At 35.6% G+C, this 22,709-nt stretch overlaps 1 protein-coding gene across 1 annotated transcript in view; it reads right to left on the reverse strand.

The window, feature by feature from the left end:
• Positions 1-313: 313 nt before the first annotated feature.
• LOC130707142 (peroxisomal multifunctional enzyme type 2-like) overlaps positions 314-22,709 on the reverse strand; it is a 46,805-nt gene continuing 24,409 nt past the window's right edge. The window contains exons 8-11 of the mRNA XM_057540371.1: positions 19,837-19,923; positions 18,698-18,836; positions 9,083-9,210; positions 314-662 (exon numbers count right to left, since the gene is read on the reverse strand). Of these exons, the coding sequence (XP_057396354.1) occupies positions 573-662; positions 9,083-9,210; positions 18,698-18,836; positions 19,837-19,923 (444 nt within the window). The 3' untranslated portion in view covers positions 314-572. The remainder of the gene's footprint in view (positions 663-9,082; positions 9,211-18,697; positions 18,837-19,836; positions 19,924-22,709) is intronic.

The raw sequence follows: 22,709 nt of genomic DNA on the forward strand, positions 1-22,709 counted from the left end.
TAAAAAAAGAGTTATATATTTGGTAGACTTCCAAGCATTCTATGAAAGTAAAGAATTTCCAGCAAAAGCGAAGGGAGAAGAAAGAAAACTATTTGAAAACACAAAGACCTTTATCTTGCCTTAAAACAGAACACTATCTATCATAGCAAAGTATGAAAATGAATAAATATATGAAAATTCATGTTAAAATTGGGATATCAATAAAGAGAAGAGAAAATAACAAAACAAACTGTAAAAGGCATCAAAGTGGCCTCTACTCATTTCATTTTCCTTACAACTTATAAATGCCATCATAATTCTAAAAAAATTGGACTTGAGCAAAACTTTTTTTATTATGAAGACATAGGTCTAAGAACAGAAGGATAATCATGTGCCAGCTTACAGTTCCTTGTAAAAGTAATAACATGAAAAATTAGTAGAAAATGAACATCTGAAAAGTGATCTGTAATCTGAAAATGTTAGGCAATTTCCCCTGTATCTTAATTTTGACCATTTTTGCTAAATCACTTTTGCATATTTAGTTGAAGAGAGTATTTAATTTTTCTATTGTAATTAATAACATAGTATGTCCTTCAGAGCTTGGCATATTCTTTAAGAATCATCTGAAGCTTCTGGCTCAACATGATGTTCCCTCTGGCCTTCAGTCTGCCACTAAAGAATGCCTGGAAAGGAGAGAGGGAAAGAGAGAACCAACCTTTACCATGTCACATTGTATTTCTTTTTTAAAAAGATCATTGCTGAGACTGAATACAATTGAGTTAATAACTCTGGACAACAAAGGCAACTTTTATCCAGCAATGATAGTTTAATGATTATAGTAACACCCATATTTTTAGATATCTAAGAAAAAATAAAGACTCCTTGTGTATTTTAGAAAACGATAGAATAATTTATCTGAATTGACAGATCTGGGAATTCTGCTTCAACCTATGCTTCTGGCTTTAGTCTATGTTCTTAAATGTGAATTTGAGACCATATGAATAAAAGGCTTTACTGTATTACTAACAATAAAAACATTCAGTTCAGAACTTTTAAAAGATTTAAAAGATTTATTATATCTTCATGAAACAGAAGGCCATATAATGGCAAAATAAGACAGTGTAACAAAGTAGTGAATAGATCCTGGGCTGTAGCATCAGAATGCCTGGGTTAAAATCTAGGCTCTGCCATTAAATGCAAGGTGAGCTTGGACAAATTACTTAACCTCTCTGAGCTCTGGCCTCCTTATCTACAAAGGGCATGACAACAGCACCTAAATAGCAGCTTTGTTGTGTGAGTTAAATGAAACAGTGTGAAAAGTGCTTAGCTTGGCATTTGACATGTGGAAGGAGCTATTAAGCTCATTATTACCATGCAAAAGACTATAATGTTAAAACACTAAGAGCTCCTGTACCACTTCTTTCCTGACCTGACAATAGAAACTTGTGCAAGTTCTCCCCTGGTGTCAAGTTCCCTATCAGTAAAATAAAAATGATGAAACACAATATAGCTTACTGAGAAAATAACATACGGAATATGAAGTGAAAAAGAAGTCTCTAGATTTTTAGCTAGATTGAAAAAATAGTAATATCCATGTATACGTAACATTACAAAGCAGCCTCACAAGTAAAATATCACTTGAGAAGCACAGCCATCAACCTGAAGTGGGCATATCAGCAGAAAAGAAATTCAAAAAGCTTAAAAACCAGCTCAAGGCCACAGAGCCAACAAAAAGTGGGCCAGGACTAAACACGGGTGTTCTCTGCTTAATAATGTCTCCTGCTTATTAACTAGCAGCAACTTAATTTCAGAAGCGAATCCTTACCAACTGGAGGAAAAGCAAAAACTGCTTCAACTTTTTATCCCAAAAATAATGCAGGAGAATTTCATTCAATCAGGTTCAAGTGCTAAGCATTCAAACTAGAGACTGGAATTTTAAAACGAAGACAGCTTTCACTGTGCAGTTACAGAAATGATGGTCTGCGACTCCTGCAGAGTCAGTTCTTAGATGGGCTTGCCAGGTGCTACAGTCTGAAAGGGACTTACAACCTAAAATAAAAACACCAACTTCCTTGAAGTAAATATACCAATATTTGATGGTTGTTATTTGAGTGGAAGAATTGTGTACATAAATCTTTGTTCCTATCTAACTGTTTTCTTAGGATAGATTCCTAGAAGAAGAATTACTAAATCATGGCATTTCTTAAATAAGTTTCTTGACCATGCTTCCATATCACCACAGTTTTCAAACTGCGCACCTCAGTGCACTGGGGTACCACGCCAAACTCCAACAGACACTACAGAATATTTAAAATTTTTGAAGGAAACATAGTGACATTGGTCAAACACAACAGGAAAACTACTCTTGTTTGGATCTAACTACTTCATAAACTGAACCATTAGGTATTTCTTTTGGCCTAGGAGTGCCACGCAAAAAGTGCTGAGACAGTAAGTGGCCATAAAGGAAGAAAGTCAGTGAAACTCTGCAATAGTGCTTTCCAGAAAGACTGTTAAATTAATATTCCTTCTAGCTACATGTGAATCCTCTTATCCCAACCTTAATAATATGGTTTTCTTAATCTTTGAAAATCTGAGGCAAAAATGACATGCTTTAATTTGCATGTTTTAGATAATGGGAAAAATTAATAGTTTTTCTCATGTATGTTAGTCATACCTATTTCTTTCATTAATTACTGGTTCATGTCTTTTGCCCATTTTTTATATTGAGGTCTTAGTTTTGTCCAGAAGTTTTATAAGTTATTAACACCAATATACGATGTATCATCATTTTATTTTTCCCCAGGTTTATGGAATATCTTATGGAGTCTGACATGCAGAAGTTTTTAATTTCTACATAGCCTAAACTACTGCTATTGAGCTTATGTTCCTTATTTCTATCCTTGCTTTAATCTACTCAAGTATTAATTGAGCATCTACAGTACACTAGGCAATATTCTATGCTAGGAAAGAGACATCTCTCCCTGTTCTCAGGGAGCTAACATTACAGTAGGGGAGTCAAAAAGTAAAATGTAAACAAGTAATTAAAGCCTGTTTTAAATGCTATGAAGGAGGCTACTTAGATAATATAATAGGAGGGAACTACTTTGGATGAAACAAAGCCAGCCATGCAAAAAGATGGGAATAGAAATTCCAGAAGAGTCAAATAAATAGACATTGAAGGGGTAAAAATCGATGGGAAGGAACTAAGAGGAGAGGCAATGTAAGTTGAGTTAGCATTGTAAGTGATGAGGCAAGCAGTGCAGGATGAAGCTGGGAAGATAAGCAAGGGAAACTTCACATACCATGTAATAATATGTAGTTTGGATTTTATCCAAGTGCAAAAGTAAATCTTGGAGGTTTTTATCAGGTGGAATGACCTATAATCTGATTCACATGTTTAAAAGATTACTCCAGCTCCTGTATGGAGAACAGATTGGTGGAAAAGCAAGACTAAAAGCACTAAGCCCAGTCAGGAAGCCAGGTGAGAGATGACGGAGGCTTGGATCATGATGATAACCCTAGTGATGAAGAGAAGAAAAAGAACTCAAGATACGTTCTGGAGAAAGAACAAGCAGGATTACGGATAGAAAGGACACAGAGGTAAAGAAGGAAGCCAAGACGATTCTTACATTACGGAGCGTACTAGTTTGGGTAGACAGATCATGGTGCCGTCTCCTGAAAACAAAAAGAATGGGGGAGAAAACTAAATCACAAGCTCTAGGTTGGGCACAGTAAGATGCGCCATGAGAGACACAAGTGAAGAGCTGGTTATACCACTACGGGACTCAGAGAAGATGACTGAGTGAGACATTGAAGTCTGCAAGCTGTCAACAGGTAGACGGCTCTAAATACCACAGGATGGGTGGACTCTTTTAAGAAGAGTGTTAATTAGAGAGGAGCCCTGAGAAACACCAGAACTCAACAGCTGGGGGTAAAAGAGGAAGACACCAAAGGAGATTAGGAAGAGCCAAAGGTGGAGGAAGCAAAACAGGAGAATAAGGCATCATGAAAGCCAAGGGATAAGATTATTTCAAGAAGTTGGCGGTTAACTGAGTTGAATGCTACTGAAAGGCTGAGAAAGATGTAGATAGAGAAATATTTACTGGATTTAGCAATATAGGTCATCACAAGAACTTCACAAAAACATTATCAGTGGAGTAACAGATGTGGAAGTCAGATAAGAGAAGGCAGAAGAGCAGTCAAGACAGAATGTTTAAACCTTTGCTGCCCACTAAAGCAGCCACTAGCCCATGTGGCTACTGAATACTTGAAATATGATTAGCCCTGGCTGAGATGTATTATAAGTATAAAATACACACTGGATTTTAAAGATTTTTTTAAAGGATATAAAATATCCCATTAATATTTAATATTGTACATGTTAAAATATTTGAATGTATTGGGTTAAATAAAATATATTAATTTTACCTGTTTCTTTTTAATCTTTTTTATTTTTATTTTTTTATTAAAGTATAGTTGATTTACAGTATTGTGTTAATTTCTGCTGTACAGCAAAGTGATTCAGTTATACATATATATACATTCTTTTTTTATATATTCTTTTCCATTACAGTTTATCATAGGATATTGAATACAGTTCTCTGTGCTATACAGTAGGACTTTGTTGTTTATCCATTCTATATATAATAGCTTACATCTGCTAACCCCAACCTCCCACTCCACCCCTCCCCCAACCCCCTCCCCCTTGGCAACCACCAGTCTGTTCTCTATGTCCGTGATTCTGTTTCTATTTCATAGGTAGGTTCATTCGTGTCATATTTTAGATTCCACATATAAGTGACATCATATGGTATTTTTCTTTCTCTTTCTGACTTACTTCACTTTAGTATGATAATCTCTAGTTGCAGCCATGTTGCTGCAAATGCATTATTTCATTCTTTTTTATGGTTGAGTAGTATTCCATTGTATACACCACATCTTCTTTATCCATTCATTTGTCAATGGACATTTAGGTTGTTTCCATGTCTTGGCTATTGTAAATAGTGCTGCTATGAACATAAGGGTGCATGAATCTTTTTGAATTATAGTTTTGTCGGGATATATGCCCAGGAGTGCGATTGCTGGATCATAAGGTAATTCTATTTTTAGTTTTATAAGCAACTTCCATACTGTTTTCCACAGTGGCTGCACCAACTTACATTCCCACCAACAGTGTAGGAGGGTTCCCTTTTCGCCACACCCTCTCCAACATTTGTTAATTATAGACTTTTTAATGATGGCCATTCTGACCAGGGTGAGGTGATACCTCATTGTAGTTTTGATTTGCATTTCTCTCATAGTTAGCAATGTGGAGTACCTTTTCATGTGCCTGTTGGACATCTGTATTTCTTCTTTGGAGAACTGTCTATTTAGGTCTTCTGCTCATTTCTCCATTGGGTTGTTTGGTTTTTGTTGTTGAGTTGTATGAGCTGTTTGCATATTTTGGAAATTAAGTCCTTGTCACTTGCATCATTTGCAAATATTTTCTCCCATTCTGTAGGTTGTCTTTTCGTTTTGTTTATGGTTTCCTTTGCTGTGCAAAAGCTTGTAAGTTTGATTAGGTCCCATTTGTTTATTTTTGTTTTTATTTCTATTGTCTTGGGAGACTGACCTAAGAAAACATTGGAACAATTTATGTCCGAGAATGTTTTGCCCATGATCTCTTCTAGGAGTTTTATGGTGTCATGTCTTATGTTCAAGTCTTTAAGCCATTTTGAGTTTATTCTTAACCTTTTTAATTGTGGCTACTAGAAAATTTTTAATTACTTATGTGGCTCACATTATATGTCTATTCAACAGTGCTGGTTTAGACAATTCTTTTGTGAAAAGAAACAGAGAAATGATATGGCATGCTGGATGGGGATCTGATATCAAGAGACAGTGTTTGCTTTAAAATCAAGATGTTAGCTTGCCTCTATGCTGTGGGACAATTATGTAGTAGAATGGGAGAGAATGGTACAGAAAAAAGTGGAAAGAAGAAGAAGCAATGACTTTGAGTAGATACCTGGATGAGAAGTGAAGAAGTCTTTGACAGGAAGAGGGAGACTTCCTTCAATGTAATGTATAGGAAGAAAAGAAGACAGGTGCAGATGCTGACAAAATAGATCTGGTGATGGGAAGGTGAATATTTTCATTTGAAAGTCTTTTTTTTCTCCCAAAGAACATGAGAAAGGTCATCAGCTGAAAATGAAAGAGAGGTAGGCATGGGGGAGTTTTGAGAAGACAGGTATGAAATACTCATCTCAGACAACAGGAATGGAGGCTTAGTGGAAAATCACAGTTAGATTGCTAGACAGTGTGTAGAGACTATTTGAGACTTGTAATCAAAATTTTAAAGGGAAGCCAATTTGTCTAGTTGTATGGCTTTTCTCCTGGCGTCTTCATCTATTCAGGTACAGATGCAAAGATGGCAGAGAGTAGGGTTAAAATAGGGTGGAGTTTTCCAGGCAAATGAGATGAGAGAGGTACAAGGGAGGTGAGGGTATTTTCAAGGGAGATACTCTGATGGACCATGGAATCTAAGCTGAACAAGAAGAGAAGACAGAAGGGAGCTGATGGATAGAAAGTGGTGTTGTCAACAAACCGGAGGTCTCTGTGAAGCTCAACAGCAGTAGCAGGAATAACAAAACAAGTTAATGAAACTGTAGGTGAGGGTGTTGGAAAATGGGGATGTTTTGTTGGAAGTTGTACATTTTATGCTGCCAATAAAGACAAAAGCTGATGTAGAATGGAGTAAAAGATAATTAGAAATAATATCAATAAACTAAGAGTCATCTGTTAGAGAAGTCACTTTTACAAATCCTGAAGGAAGCCATCAAGGTTGACGAGAGTTGATGCAGAGAGAGAGACAGAGAGAGAGAGAGAGAGAGAGAGAGAGACTGTACACTGGGATATAAGGTCTTTGATAACTGAAGAAGAGTGATGATAGATAGCACAGATAGCACTGAGGTGAGGCAGAATGTAATTGAGCCAAAGGAGTTTAGAAAACCCCTAATATTAAATTAGAACTTCTCTAAGGACTGTCACTAAGAATAATAAACACCTAGGTTTTCATCAAGTTTTGCTTCTGCTTTAATTTTTTTACATTTAATTCCATCCTGTATGGTACTGACTAAGGTATATGGAATGACATAAAGCACTACCATTTCCTATGCAACTGCTCAGTACCATTCACTGAATAATCCATTCCCCCCCAAAGGTCTGATATTCCTAGCAATTATATAAATGTTTCTGTAAACCCTACATTTAATCTTTATATATAAGCACCTCAAATATATCTTAAAAAAGAACTCTTAATTAGCCACTCAGCAGCCACAATGACCTTTAAAAATCAGATGTCACTCCACAGCTCAATAGCTTCCTATCACACAAGATCTACACTGTCTTGCCAACATCTACAAGGTCCTGTGTGATCTAAGCCATGCCTACCTCTCCCTGTTCGCCTCCTGCCTCTCTCCCCACTGGCCTCCTCACAGTTAGAGTATCCAATAAGCTGAGCTACCGGGGCCTCCAGCCTTTGTGCTAGTTGTTTCTTTAGCCTTATGGCTCCTTCCCTCACTTTGTTCAGATCTCTAGCAAGCCTTTTTGGACAATCCAATCTAAAATAGTTCTTCTATCCTGTCACACTCCAATCCAAGGGTTGGCAAACTACAGCCTACGGGCCAAAACCAGTAGGCTGCCTGTTTCTGTGAACAAAGTTTTACTGGAACTCAGCCACATCCATTTGTTTACATATTATCCATGGCTACTTTAACTCTACAATGGCAGAACTGAGTAGATGCAACAGAAACCATCTGACCTGCAAAGCTTAGAATATATTTACTAGGGGACCTTGCACAGAAAAAGTTTGCCAACCACTGCTATAACCCATTAGTCTGACTTATTTTTCTTCATATCTGAAATTATACTTCTTTTCCATTTCCCTCTAGAACTAAGCTCTACCCAGAAGGGGCACTGTCTTGTTCAGCCACACCTAGCACCTGAATTAAAGGAGGTACTAAACAAATTCCCGGGAAGGAATTAACTGAGGGCTCACTCAGTACCACGCATTATTCTAAGCTCTTCATGTATATTATTGGATTTAGTTATCATAACAATCCTTTGGGATTATCACAATTCATTTTACAATGAGAAAATTAAGGCTTAGAGAGTAGGTGGCAGAGCTAAGATTCAAACTTAGATTTATCTGATGCCAAAGAATGTATTTTTCACCACTATACTACTTTACAATTCTTTTAAAATTAGTCTTTTTATCCAGGAAAATTGAACATTTTCTCCCTTATTCAAATTGCTCCGTTCCTTGTAAAGTTGTATAGTTTTCTGCAAATAAGCCCTATGCTTTTTCTTGTTAGGGTAGTCATTGGTACTTTGCAGTTTGGGTAGTGATTACAAACAAATTTTTAAAATTATATCCTCTAGTTGGTTTTGCTGTTATGTGAAAGCTACTTTTAAATCATCATTGTGCATTCAACCATTTGTTTGAACTCTTCTGGTCTAAGAATCAATCAGTTGATTCTTGTGGGATTTCTAGCTACATAATCATTCAAATTTTCTACTCCATTCTAATTGCTACATCTAATTTTGTGTGTTTGTGGACTAGCAATAGGTTTCAGAACAATATTACCTCATAATGGCCAGCAAAGGCACTCTTGTTTTAATCATGATTTTCCACTGAAATGTCTCTAAATGTTCTATCTTCAGTAAGACACTGGCTATTATGTTCCATCCTTCTATTTCCAGTTTTCAATGACGATTAAGACAAGTTCTTAATTTTATATATCAGGAAAGAATGTCTAATTTTATGAAATACCATATGGTTTTTCAACTCTGAACTAACAATATATTAAAAGGTCTAGATGTGGGTTTTACACTGTTTATCTGCTAAAGAAGAATTCCACCCAAAAATTTAGTTTTAAAAAGTATCAGTTGAAAAACTACATTAGAAAAATATATGACCTGTCAATTTGAACAGCGCTATCAACTCTGTCTTTCCTCAGAGCTGCAAGATATGTCTGATAAATCAGAATTTTGGAGTCAGCCAAAAACTGCAATTGTCAAACAGGAAGCAATAATGACAAATAAATGAACATTTTAAGAACTTTACCTTCTGAGGATCAAGCTTGCCCAAGACTACTTCCATGAAATCTTCATCTGAAAGCGTGATGGTTACATCAGCAGAATCTTTTGCAGCGCCTTGATACACTTTTCCAGAACCATTTTTTAGGTCAATAGCTGGGAAAATAGGAAGAAACAAATGTCTGTCATTTTTTTCTTCACAAGATGAGAATAAAATAAACCAAATAAATGCAGACATTTTTATAGTTTCCAAGTTACTGTGGTACTTATTCTATTGGGTTGGCCAAAAATTCGTTCGGGTTTTTCTGTAAGATATGGAAGACCCAAACGAACTTTTTGGCCAACCCAATATATTATATATTACCTATCACTCAGAATAAAATTTTAAATCCTTGATTTTTTGAGATGCCCTTGTTATAAAGAATATGATCTTCAAAATAGTCAAATCAATAATAGCTTTTCATCATTGAAGAAGTTTACATAACAGAGATATTTGAAATGTGAATCAATGTAGAATAATATAAGGAAGTTAAGTGGTTGGAAGTTATATGGTTAAGGCCTTTAGATTCAAATAAAGACTGTAGTCAACAAAGGAAGAAAACTGAATTTTAAAACAATTGCATATTGGTTGGGGTGGGGGAAGGGAACGCACACTCTAATTACCTTTCAAAAACCTGAATTCATCAAAGGTTCTGTCATATGAATTAAACGACAATCAAATTAAATTTTAAAAAGTATTCTAATTAGTTTGCTATAATTTATTTATAAAATGTTTATTGCCGTAATTGTTGTGAATAAACGTTAAAATTAAAATCTTTTCCCTTAAATGTTTTTGACAGAAGGATTAAGTCTCCCAGAAACAGGCTGGGTAACTGGAAAAACTATTAAAAATTTGCCTTCATTGCTCTCTATACAATACTTAGAGTTTTATGTTAAAGTTACATTTTAGAAAGTTTTAATTGTCTCATATATGACTGAGACCAGTCATCCACGAAGGTAATTCCACTCATCCAGCTTCAGCCTCTTGAATGTGCTTTCTCTGCTACTGCGAAGGAGCTATGATTGCATCACTCTCCCTAAGAGTGTCAGGAAACTCCCAATTTAGGATCAAGGAAAAGCTACACACATGTAAGCAAAACCATGCATTCTGCTTAGCCAAGCCCTACTCCAAAGAGAAAATTAAGTCACTCCCACTGTCCACAGAAGAGAATCTTGCCAACTAAACTAAAAAATAATAACATGACTATGACGGTTACCTGGGAAGGAGTAAGAGTGAGAAGGAGACCTTTTTACTTTTTATGCTTCATTCACTCACTTCATTGTTAAGTTTCTTCTACGGGTGTTAGACAATGTACAAGGTACTAAAAGTAAGGCATGAAGAACAAAGGCTCTGTTCTTATTGGTACACACATATTACAAATGTGTTTTTATGTATTATTTGTATAGTTAAAAAGAAAGGTAGAAAAAGAGAGGGAGGAAGGCAGGCAGGGAGGGAGCAGGGAGAGAATAAGGGGCGGGGGTCAGAGAGCAGAAAGGAAAGACTAAAGAAAAGCAAACCTCTGGCATTCAACAGACATGATTTTAATTCTTCACAAGTAAGTGTAAGGACCACTATATGTACTAGTCTTGCTCAGGAATAAAACTGGACTCACGCATCTTAATACTTCAGTGTGGAATAAGTCTGTTAGCTAATGAAGGCCCTTCTAATGAAGGGCTGTCTACCTGCCCTCTCACTCACTTGGTTTTACGTGCTGCTTCACAGCCCTGACTCTTAGGAAGCAATAAAACTTTTTTTCTGTGGAAAGCTAATAACTAGTGCTGGTAAAAGAAAAGAGGGCTAAAAAGGGGGATGTTCTTAGCAAGAATACAGAAATTTGGGGTAAAGGAGTGAAACTCCCCATTCCACAGTGGCTCAAGTCATGGTCTACAAATGGCTCCTGAGGAAGGATCGTCATCCACCACCGTCACCTTAGGTTTACAGATACCTGTCAGGTCATGGGTAATCTAAATGAAATGAAGAAACAAGCTATATGTATTTTCTTTTCGTGGTGGAATGTATTTTAAAAGCTTTATGAATTATTTTAGCTCAGTATTTATATAATCATTCATACACTGAAAAAGTCCAAAAAATTTCAGTTATACTTTACAGAATTTAATGGGGGAGGGAAAGGTGTTAGATGAGAACATACATTTGGACTTAGAGATCTTTGAAGGTTTTAGAATATATACCTTACAAATTACAACACTCTTACCAAAGTGGGTATACAAGGAACATACCTCAACTTAGTAAAAGCTACTTATGACAAACCCACAGCCAACATAATATTCAATGGTGAAAAGCTGAAAGCCTTCCTGATAAAATCTGGAACAAGACAAGGATGCCCACTCCTATTCAACATAGTACTGGAAGTCTACTCAGCATTCAGACAAGAAAAAGAAATAAAAGGTATCCACATTAGAAGGGAAGAGGTAAAATTGTCATTATATGCAGATGACATGATACTAAATACAGAAAACCCTAAAAATTCCACACAAAAACTACTAGAACTGATAAACAAATTCAGCAAGGTAGCAGGATACAAGATTAACATACAGAAATCAGTTGCATTTCTTTACACTAACAATGAAATATCAGAAAGGGAAAGTAAAAAAAACAATCCTTTTTAAAATCGTATCAAAAAAATAAAAAACTTAGGAATAAGCCTGACCAAGGAGGTAAAAGGCTCATATACTGAGAACTGTAAAACACTGATAAAGGAAATGGAAGATGATTTAAACAAATGGAAAGATATCCCATGTTCTTGGATTGGAAGAATTAATATTGTTAAAATGGCCATACTACCCAAAGCAATTTACAGATTTAATCAATCCCTATCAAATTACCCATGACATTTTTCACAAAACTAGAACAAATAATTCTAAAATTTATATGGAACCATAAAAGACCCAGAATTGCCAAAGCAATCCTGAGGAAAAAGAACAAAGCAGGAGGCATAACCCTCCCAGACTTCAGACAACACTATAAAGCTACAGTAATCAAAACGGCATGGTACTGGTACAAAAACAGACATATGGATCAATGGAACAGAAGAGAGCTCAGAAATAAACCCACACATCTACGGTCAATTAATCTTTGACGAAGGAGGCAAAAATATACAATGGAGAAAAGACAGTCTCTTCAGCAAGTGGTGTTGGGAAAGCTGGACAGCTGCATGTAAATCAATGAAGTTAGAACACACCCTCACACCATACACAAAAATCAACTCAAAATGGCTTAAAGACTTAAGTATAAGACATGACACCATCTTGTAAAAATAAAATACAGTGTGTGTCTGTGGAAAAAAATAAAAATAAAAAGACATGACACCAGAAAACTCTTAGAAGAGAGCATAGGCAAAACATTCTCTGACATAAATCGTACCAATGTTTTCTTAGGTCAGTTTCCCAAGGCAAAAGAAATAAAAGGAAAAATAAATACATGGAACCTAATCAAACTTATAAGCTTTTGCACAGCAAAGAAAACCATAAACAAAATGAAAAGATAACCTCCAAACTGGGAGAAAATATTTGCAAACAATGTGACAGACAGGGCTTAATTTCCAAAATATACAAACAGCTCATACAATTCAATGTCAAAAAAAAAAAAATCAAAAAAATGGGCATAAGACCTAAATAGACATTTCTCCAAAGAAGACATACAGATGGCCAATAAGCACATGAAAAGTTGCTCAACACTGCTAATTATTAGAGAAATGCAAATCAAAACTACAGTGAGGTATCACCTCACACCAGTCAGAATGGCAATCATCAAAAAAGTCTACAAATAATAAATGCTGGAGAGGATGTGGAGAAAAAGGAACCCTTCTACACTGTTGGTGGGAATGTAAAATGGTGCAGCCACTATGGAGAACAGTATGGAGGCTCCTTAAAAAAACAAAAATAGAGTTACCATATGATCCAGCAATCCCACTCCTGGGCATAATGCCGAAGAAAATTCTAACTGGAAAAGATACATGCACCCCCAATATTCATAGCAGCACTATTTACAGTAGCCAAGACATGGAAGCAACCTAAATGTCCATCAACAGATGAATGGATAAAGAAGATTTGGTGTGTGTATGTGTGTGTATATACACACACACACACACACACACACACACACACACACACACACACACACACACACACACACACACACACACCAGACTACTACTCAGCCATAAGAATGAAATAATGCCATTTGCAGCAACATAGATGGACCTAGAGAATATCATACTAATTGAAGTAAGTCAAACAGAGAAAGACAAATATCATATGATATCACTTATATGTGGAATCCAAAATATGAACTTATTTACAAAACAGAAACAGACTCACAGACAGAAAACAAACTTATAGTTACCAGAGGGGGAAGAGGGGAGGGGATAAATTAGGAGCTTGGGATTACCAGATACAAACTAATATATATAAAATAGGTAAACAACAAGTCCTACTCTTTTGCACAGGGAACTGTATTCTGTATCTTGTAATAAGCTATAATGAAAAAGAATATGAAAAGAATATATATATGTGTATATACATATGTATATACGCATATATATAACTGAATCACTTTGCTGTACACCAGAAACTAACACAACATTGTAAATTAACTGTATGTCAATTAAAAAAAAAAGTATAGATCCAATAAACAAACTAACCTAGGGATGTCATGTGTTAAATAAATAAATAAATAGATAAACCGATAAGCTATATATCTATTGTATAGATTGTACAACACAGGAAATATATTTTATAATAACTATAAATGAAATATAACCTTTAAAAATTGTGAATCACTATGTGGTACACCTGAAATTTATACAATATTGTACATCAACTATACCTCAATTAAAAATTTTTATTTTATAATAAATAATAGATAGTGTTATAGATTTTACTCAACAGGATGACCTTGCTACAATATTCTGATTTCAGCTCCCAAAACAGCTGAAGAAGTCTACAATGTCTCTCTTTCTGATTCTTTTTTATTTCATTCATATTTTGCACATCAGTATGGATAAGAAGGTGCAAGTGAGCATTCCAAGATCTGGGCTTCCTTCCCAAAAGCACCTCACTGAGGCCCACCCTCTGGTTTCTTATGCATGTCAAGGGCCTACATCTCTCCATTACACACTCCTGTTCCCCAGAGAAGAGGAAGGGCCCTCGCCCAGGCAGTCCTCCTGCTCCTAGATGATCAAGCACGACAGGCCTCAGAGAGGCCTAACCTCGAAAGACATAGCTAAGACTCCTCCTCCTCCACAGCCTAAACCAACACTGATACCAGAACTCTCCCCATTCTCTCTAGACTCACACTAATTTAGTTTTTAAAAATCCCGACATAGACACACATTCTGCCCAGAGATTCATTGTTGGTGTTGTTTGGATGGCAAGATAGGGGAAGGAGCAGGGAAGATGGGCACGGTCCAGGATCCTTGGTTTGGCATGCATCTTCCAGGCCACTGAGCCCAAACCCCTTGGTTCCTAGACTTGCTCAAGGCCTGTCACTTGTGTAACTCCAGTTCCGTAGGTGAACTAAGGAGCTGAGCCTGTTCTCTGTACACAGGTTTGGATCTGCCATAATGCAAACATGACTGGGACAACTAACAGCAATTTAAAATACCAAGAATTTGGTGATTAACTGTTTAGCAAAACATTTTTAAAACTGCTTGTAAAAAAAAAAAAAAAAATAGGTATTCCCTAAGTCAGAGCATTCAATCATCTATTTTATGCCATTAAGCACCAAGATGCAAAAGAGAGATACCAACATGGAATCATCTTCTAAAATATCATAAGCCAAAACACCTAGATACTTTCTACTGCTGCCAGCTACTCTGATTTAGCTCAGTGACACAAAGATGGTGAGAAAACAACCAGAATTGAAAGAAGTTACACAGCTGAGAATCAGATCAAATAAAAGACAGGCAGATAACCAAAGATAATGATGAACCCTTTCAGAGAAAGCTTCAAGATCCAATTTGACTGTTAGCTGTGATAAATTTGGACCTGAAGAAGAGATGATAAAACAAACAAAAGCCACAAGCATCAATTACAAGTAGTTATTAACAGGTTTCTAATATTCCTATTTTTCCGGTGAAAATACAAGAAAAAACCTTTTGCCTAGGTTAATTAAAGGTAATTATTAAATGTAAGCACATTTTCTAATACTTTCTACAAGGAAAGTGATACTAAGATAAGGAGAAAATCTTAGTTGGTTATTGACACTATATTGAAGGAAATTATGCTATTTGCCAGAGTGAATCACTTGTATACTTTACAAATCTCTACAGAGTTCTCTTCTGCCAACTGTGAGACACATAATTCCAGCACATTTTCTCTCTTATAGATCGCATTCCTTTCCTTCACCAGTACCTTCAAAAATCCTGTGTTTTATATTTATAACTCAACTTCTAATATAGTTTCATCTATAGGGGAAAAGGTTGAATTCCATCATGAATAGATAGAAAGGAGGAAGGACAGAAAGTAGAAAGAAAGTGATGCTACCTACATATCACTGTTAATCTATGAAGTTTTTTAGAAAAAAAAAAATAGAGACTTTGAACTTTGGGTAACTAAATACGTATTACATGTTTGGCTTCCTTTACCCCCTTCTGAATTAACCTCCTATAAGCACAAATGTCTTCCAGAAGGACAAACATCAAAATGTTAACTGTAGGTAGTGGGATTATACATCATTATTTTCTGCTCTATACTTTTATATACCAAATTTTATATAATGAAAATATACTCCCTAAAAGGAATAGCAATTGTTATGTTAACAAGAAACTTACATTAAACCAAAATCAATTGAACAAAACTTCAAAATATTTCCTAGGAATATGTAATAGAAGATGGTCTCAAAAAGTTTTAGTTGACTTAGAGATACATTTTAATTTTTTTGGTCTCAGTAAGCATTTACAGTGATCTTTAATTGTAATGAGAAATAAAACAGTCTGATTTACAAGGTATTTAGGCACTCTAAAATAGTAATCTCAGAATAAAAATAATGAAAATCTACAAAACAGTAGTTTCTACTGTGGAAGTAAAATCCCAAACCTAAAGATTTTTTCCTTTAAAAAAAAGTTTGTATAGACAGATTATCTGCATGATATGTGGTATACAAATAATGAGTGAAGATGGTTCATACCATCAGTTGTGGGACTTGCAGAAGCACAGCCTACAACCCTTGCTTTCAGGTACCACCATGGTATACTACATCTCATACACTAGCCTACAGTCCCCAGAGAAGGATTACAACCAGGTTTGAGATGGGCCTAAAAGTTAACATGGTCCTGGAGTGTAAGCCAATCACAGGTCACTTCCAGGAGTCCCTCAGCATTCCAGGGGCTCTTGGCCAACCTTAACTACACAGGATCCCATTGTACTTCACAGTTATGAAGGACGGGAAAAATCCTTGAGCTAAAAACTATTCTGGATGCTCTCTGTACCACATTAGTAGACAGATTCAAGGGACCACAGCTGCTTGACTACAAATGAAAGCATCCTGTCCCTTGGAACCTCAAGACAAAAAACATGAAAAATCGGGCTTCCCTGGTGGCGCAGTGGTTGATAGTCCGCCTGCCGGTGCAGGGAACACGGGTTTGAGCCCTGGTCTGGGAAGATCCCACATGCCGCGGAGCAACTGGGCCCGTGAGCCACAATTACTGAGCCTGCGCGTCTGGAGCCTGTGCTCCGCAACAAGAGAGGCCGCGATAGTGAGAGGCCCGCGCACCGCGATGAAGAGTGGCCCCCACTTGCCATAACTAGAGAAAGCCTTCACACAGAAACGAAGACCCAACACACCCAAAAATAAATAAATTAATTAATTAATAAAAAAAAAAAAATGGATGCCATTATTTGGCATCTATATAAAAAAAAAAAAAACATGAAAAATCAAGAAGTTTCAGTGAACATTCACTGATACACCCTTTTTCTCCAACAGCTCTATAGATCGTAATACTCTATAACATAAACCTAAGGTTAGAATATAAAGAAAGAATATTCTACCAATCAAAGTAAGGCTAGAACACTTTATAATATAAAGGTAAAGAAGTGATGGTCAGCGTTCATTAATAGCATGCTTCATGATTCAAAATATGAATAGCGGTCAGCTATGGAATAAATGTTTGTGTCCCTCCAAAATCCATACGTTGAAGCCCTAATCTCCAAATAATGATGGTATTTGGAAATGGGGCCTTTGGGAGGTAATTAGGTTTAGGTGAGATCGTGAGAGTAGAGCCTCCATAATGGGGTTAGTGTCCTTAGAAGAAGAGACATGAGAGAGAGATGATCTTTCTCTCTGCCTTGTGGGGAAACAGTAAGGAGGCGGCCATCTGCAAACCAGAAAGAGGGTTCTCACTAGAGCCCAAACATGCTGACACCCTCACACTGGACCTTCCAGCCTCCGCACTATGAGAAAACAAATTTCTGTTGTTTAACCTACCCAGTCTGTAGTATATTTGTTATAGCAAACTGAACTAAGATACTCTCATTGTTAGAAGCAGTGGCCTCTCAATCTATAATTGACTGATGCTGAAGAAAGCGAATGGACATATACTCACTTCCCTGTCCTTTAACCTATATAGAAACAGCACAGTGAAATCTGATAAAGCCACATATTTTTCTGTCATGATATATAGACACTGGATACTTAAAAACTTGCTAACAGATCTGGCTGATTAGCAAAGTGAGCCCACAAAAGTGCTAGTGCTTTTATTATGCAGACAGAAAAAGAAGAAAATTCTCTGATCTAGAAAATTTTTTTTACTCATCTTTAGTAATTTCATCTTACCTTCCCCAATTTTACTTTAAGAATTAAATTAAAATTGGACACTGCAATCTTTTAAGAGACCACAGCACAGAAAAGTTTGTGCCATGATTAAGAATGTAGTTACACAACAGATACAAAAGACATGGTAGAATTTGTTTTACCCCTTTCCCTTTTTATCTTCTCTTTCTTCTTAAAATGGTACCAGAGTCCTTTTGGAGCTCCACAGAAGCGAATGGAAATGTGACTGCTTTCTCTCTGCAGCAACTTGGCTTATATCGGATGCCTTGCCAGGTTGCTAACATGGCACTCTAGTAGATAACTTCCCTAGATTAGATAAAATTAGTACCTTTGATTGCCATCTGTATAGATGAAGAAAATCATTATGATTATATACTGATAGTTAAGGTGATAATCCAAAATGTTAATTTGGGGGGAATGAAGAAAATATTTTTAAAGCTGTTAAAATGTAATGAGAATTACTCAAAACTTTAAAATATTTCACTTAACCTGATGTACTTTCTTCACATTTAAGAGGAATTTGAAGATTAGTTAAAGAAGCATACGGCTAAGGTGACTGTTTAAAGTACTAATTTCAGGTGTTACAATGAATCTTTAAAACAGATATTTTCATTTTAATTGATTCCCTTCATCTCTAAAAAACATGCATGGCTTTGGGTGCCATGAAACCCGTTATTTCCCATAAAAAAACAACTTACCGAAGAAGAAAAGATTTACCTACCTTCAAAGAGACAGGCTTTAGTTATAACAAGGATACTTTATCTCTATTGACTAAGAGTTATCTTAGAATATTATAGAGCCAGGGACATGACTTACTCCACTTAGCTGCAGTATTTTCACCTTTAGTGATATGCCACTCAAACACAGCATTTACTTTCTTCACCACCTCTCCCCCTATATGCTGAAGGCGGCGACCTATTTCTTCAAACACAAGGGTACTCTGAAGCTCCCTACCCTAGCAAAAAGAGAAAAGTTAATTTAATTTTAGAAGTTCTGTAAAAATGACTCAAGGGGATAAAACTATTACAAAATAAAAGTGCAACAACATGATTTTCTTTAAAAACCTGCACATAAATAAGGCAAACTAGTTTTTTCTCACTAGGTTTCTTTCATACCTTTCCTTATATTAATTTATGTCATCCAGAACCTCAGTCCTCTTAATAAAAGAATTTTACTTTTATCAAAATTCAGAAATAATATTTTACAAGTAGACTAGGAACTAACTGGATAACTTATATCCTAACTAACTTCAGCAGGAAGAAACTGGGCAAATCAATCAACTACTGTGGTCTCATTTCTTTGTTTGTAAAATAGGACTAAATTACATAGAGCCTGAATTTCTTTCTAGCTCTAAAATTTCTTAAGTTTTTGATCTTAGATTCTTTTTAAAGAGATTTTAATTTTCATTCAGTTATATGATAATATGGCGAATGAAAGACAAACATCATGGGTTTAAAAACCTCGACATTACAAAGTTAATATTTTGGAGAAAGAAAATATAAATATTTTTATTAAAAGTCTCAGCATGTTAATACAGAATAACACAAATGTTTTAATAAATAATACATGCTACTGTGTTTGTATCTGCATTGAAAGCATTATACAAATCTTTAAATCAAGAAAAAGGTATAGGATATTTAAATTTTTAATATATTTTTTTCCCAAATACTGTTTAAGATTTCTCATTAAACAACTGAGTTAATTACTATAAAACTAGAAAATTACTTATATTCTCTTGAAAGATACCCTAGTATCCCCACAAAAAAGTTTTTCAAAAAATTCATAAGTTGTCAAAATATTCCTTTTTCTCCAAGCAGTTTTAATGTTCTCCAGTTCAAGAATTAAGAATCTTTCATAGCTCTTAATTTTCTAAAGTAGACTGAATATTCTTAAAGTGATCTTAATTGAAATTCATAAGTCAGGGTATGACTTGGATGTCAGTGGTTATAACCCACCTCAGATGGTGTCTTAGCTACAACATCAGCTGTTGGCACAAGATCCACATATGCATTTGAAATGACGATGTCTCCAGTTCCTTGGATCTTATAAAGGTACAAGAGGAAAAAAAAACAACCAGTTCACTCTGATGATTCCAATGAAAATACAATTTCATTGTGAAAACTCTTTTAAAAGAAATTTACATTTTTCTTCACATGAAAAAGAAAATAATCCAAATTAAATAAACAGTTCATAAATTAAATATCAAGAGAAATATACATGAAGGCTTACTGATTTAATACAAGTGTTAATAACCCTAACTGTAGAATCAACTGGAGCCCTTTTAAAAAATATTTATGACCAGGTCCCATCTCCAAATATTCCAATTTAAATGGTCTGGGGTGGACCCTGAGCACTGGTATTTGGGGGATTTTTTTTTTTTCCAATATAAGTATGTCTAATGGGGAGCCAGGGTGAGAATTGCTTAATTCTTATAAATAGTAAAAGGCATGGCAAAAAATCCACATGAGGTAGGGGTACGTAAACTGTATTTGTTCAGTTAACATAGAATAAAATTGGGTAGGAACAGACCACAGTCTTTTAAAAGAAATAATTCTAGCTCTTATTTCAAAAAGGAAGTGTACACAGTATAAAGTAATATGTAAATAGCCTTTCTATAAAATATTAAAGGAACTCTAATTCCCAATACTTCAGCTAAAATTATTCCAGTGGTATTCTTTCATAAAATTATGGTATTGCTACAAATGTATAGGACAATGCCTAAAACTTAAGGCAGCATTTATTAAAACTGACTTTTAACAATCAGGAAGATCATTCTCCCTTGACTACTTCCCATTATACGTCAGAAAAAAAGATCTTTCAAACAATCCTACCTCAAGAAACAAGAAAAATCTCAAATAAACAGCCTAACATTACCCTAAAGCACTTAGAAAAAGAAGAACAAAAAAGCCCCAAAGTTAGCAGAAGGAAAGAAATCATAAAGATCAGATCAGAAATAAATGAAAAAGAAATGAAGTAAATGATAGCAAAGATCAATAAAACTAAAAGCTGGTTCTTTGAGAAGATAAACAAAATTGATAAACCACTAGCCACACTCATCAAGAAAAAAAGGGAGAAGACTCAAATCAATAGAATTAGAAATGAAAAAGGAGACGTAACAACTGACACTGCAGAAATACAAAGGATCATGAGAAATTAGTACAAGCAATTCTATGCCAATAAAATGGACAACCTGGAAGAAAGGGACAAATTCTTAGAAAAGCACAACCTCCTGAGACTGAACCATGAAGGAATAGAAAACATAAACAGACCAATCACAAGCACTGAAATTGAAACTGTGACTAAAAATCTTCCAACAAACAAAAGTCCAGGACCAGATGGATTCACAGGCGAATTCTATCAAACATTTAGAGAAGAGCTAATACCTATCCTTCTCAAACTCTTCCAAAATATAGCAGAGGTAGGAACACTCCCAAACTCATTCTATGAGGCCACCATCACCCTGATACCAAAACCAGACAAAGATGTCACAAAGAAAACAACAGACCAATATCACTGATGAACACAGATGCAAAAATCCTCAACAAAATAGTGGCAAACAGAATCCAACAGCACATTAAAAGGATAATACACCACGATCAAGTGGGGTTTATCCCAGTAATGCAAGGATTCTTCAATATACGCAAATCAATCAATGTGATAAACCATATTAACAAATTGAAGGAGAAAAACCATATGATCATCTAAATAGATGCAGAAAAAGCTTGTGACAAAATTCAACACCCATTTATGAAAAAAGCTCTCCAGAAACTAGGCATAGAGGGAACTTACCTCAACATAATAAAGGCCATATATCACAAACCCACAGCCAACATCATTCTCAATGGTGGAAAACTGAAACCATTTCCACTAAGATCAGGAACAAGACAAGGTTGCCTTCTCTCACCACTATTTTCCAACATAGTTTTGGAAGTTTCAGCCACAGCAATCAGAGAAGAAAAAGAAATAAAAGGAATCCAAATCGGAAAAGAAGAAGTAAAACTGTCACTGTTTGCAGATGACATGATACTATACACAGAGAATCCCAAAGATGCTACCAGAAAACTACTAGAGCTAATCAATGAATTTGGTAAAGTAGCAGGATATAAAATTAACGCACAGAAATCTCTTGCATTCCTATACACTAATGATGAAAAATCTGAAAGAGAAATTAAGGAAACACTCCCATCTACCATTGCAACAAAAAGAATAAAATACCTAGGAATAAACCTACCTCAGGAGACACAAGACCTGCATGCAGAAAACTACAGTATACTGATGAAAGAAATTAAAGATAATACAAACAGATGGAGAGATATAACATGTTCTTGGATTGGAAGAATCAATACTGGGAAAATGACTCTACTACCCAAAGCAATCTACAGATTCAGTGCAATCCCTATCAAACTGCCAATGGCATTTTTCACAGAACTAGAACAAAAAATTTCACAATTTATATGGAAACACAAAAGACCCTGAATAGCCAAGGCAATCTTGAGAAAGAAAAACTGAGCTGGAGGAATAAGGCTCCCTGACTTCAGACTATACTACAAAGCTACAGTAATCAAGACAGTATGGTACTGGCACAAAAACAGAAATATAGATCAATGGAACAGGATAGAAAGCCCAGAGACAAACCCACACACATATGGTCACCTTATCTTTGATAAAGGAGGCAAGAATATACAATGGAGAAAAGACAGCCTCTTCAATAAGTGGTGCTGGGAAAACTGGACAGCTACATGTAAAAGAATGAAATTAGAACACTCCCTAACACCATACACAAAAAGAAACTCAAAATGGATTAAAGACCTAAATGTAAGGTCAGACA

The sequence above is a fragment of the Balaenoptera acutorostrata genome, chromosome 2 (genome assembly GCF_949987535.1).
Source record: "Balaenoptera acutorostrata chromosome 2, mBalAcu1.1, whole genome shotgun sequence".
Taxonomy (NCBI): Eukaryota; Metazoa; Chordata; class Mammalia; order Artiodactyla; family Balaenopteridae; genus Balaenoptera; species Balaenoptera acutorostrata.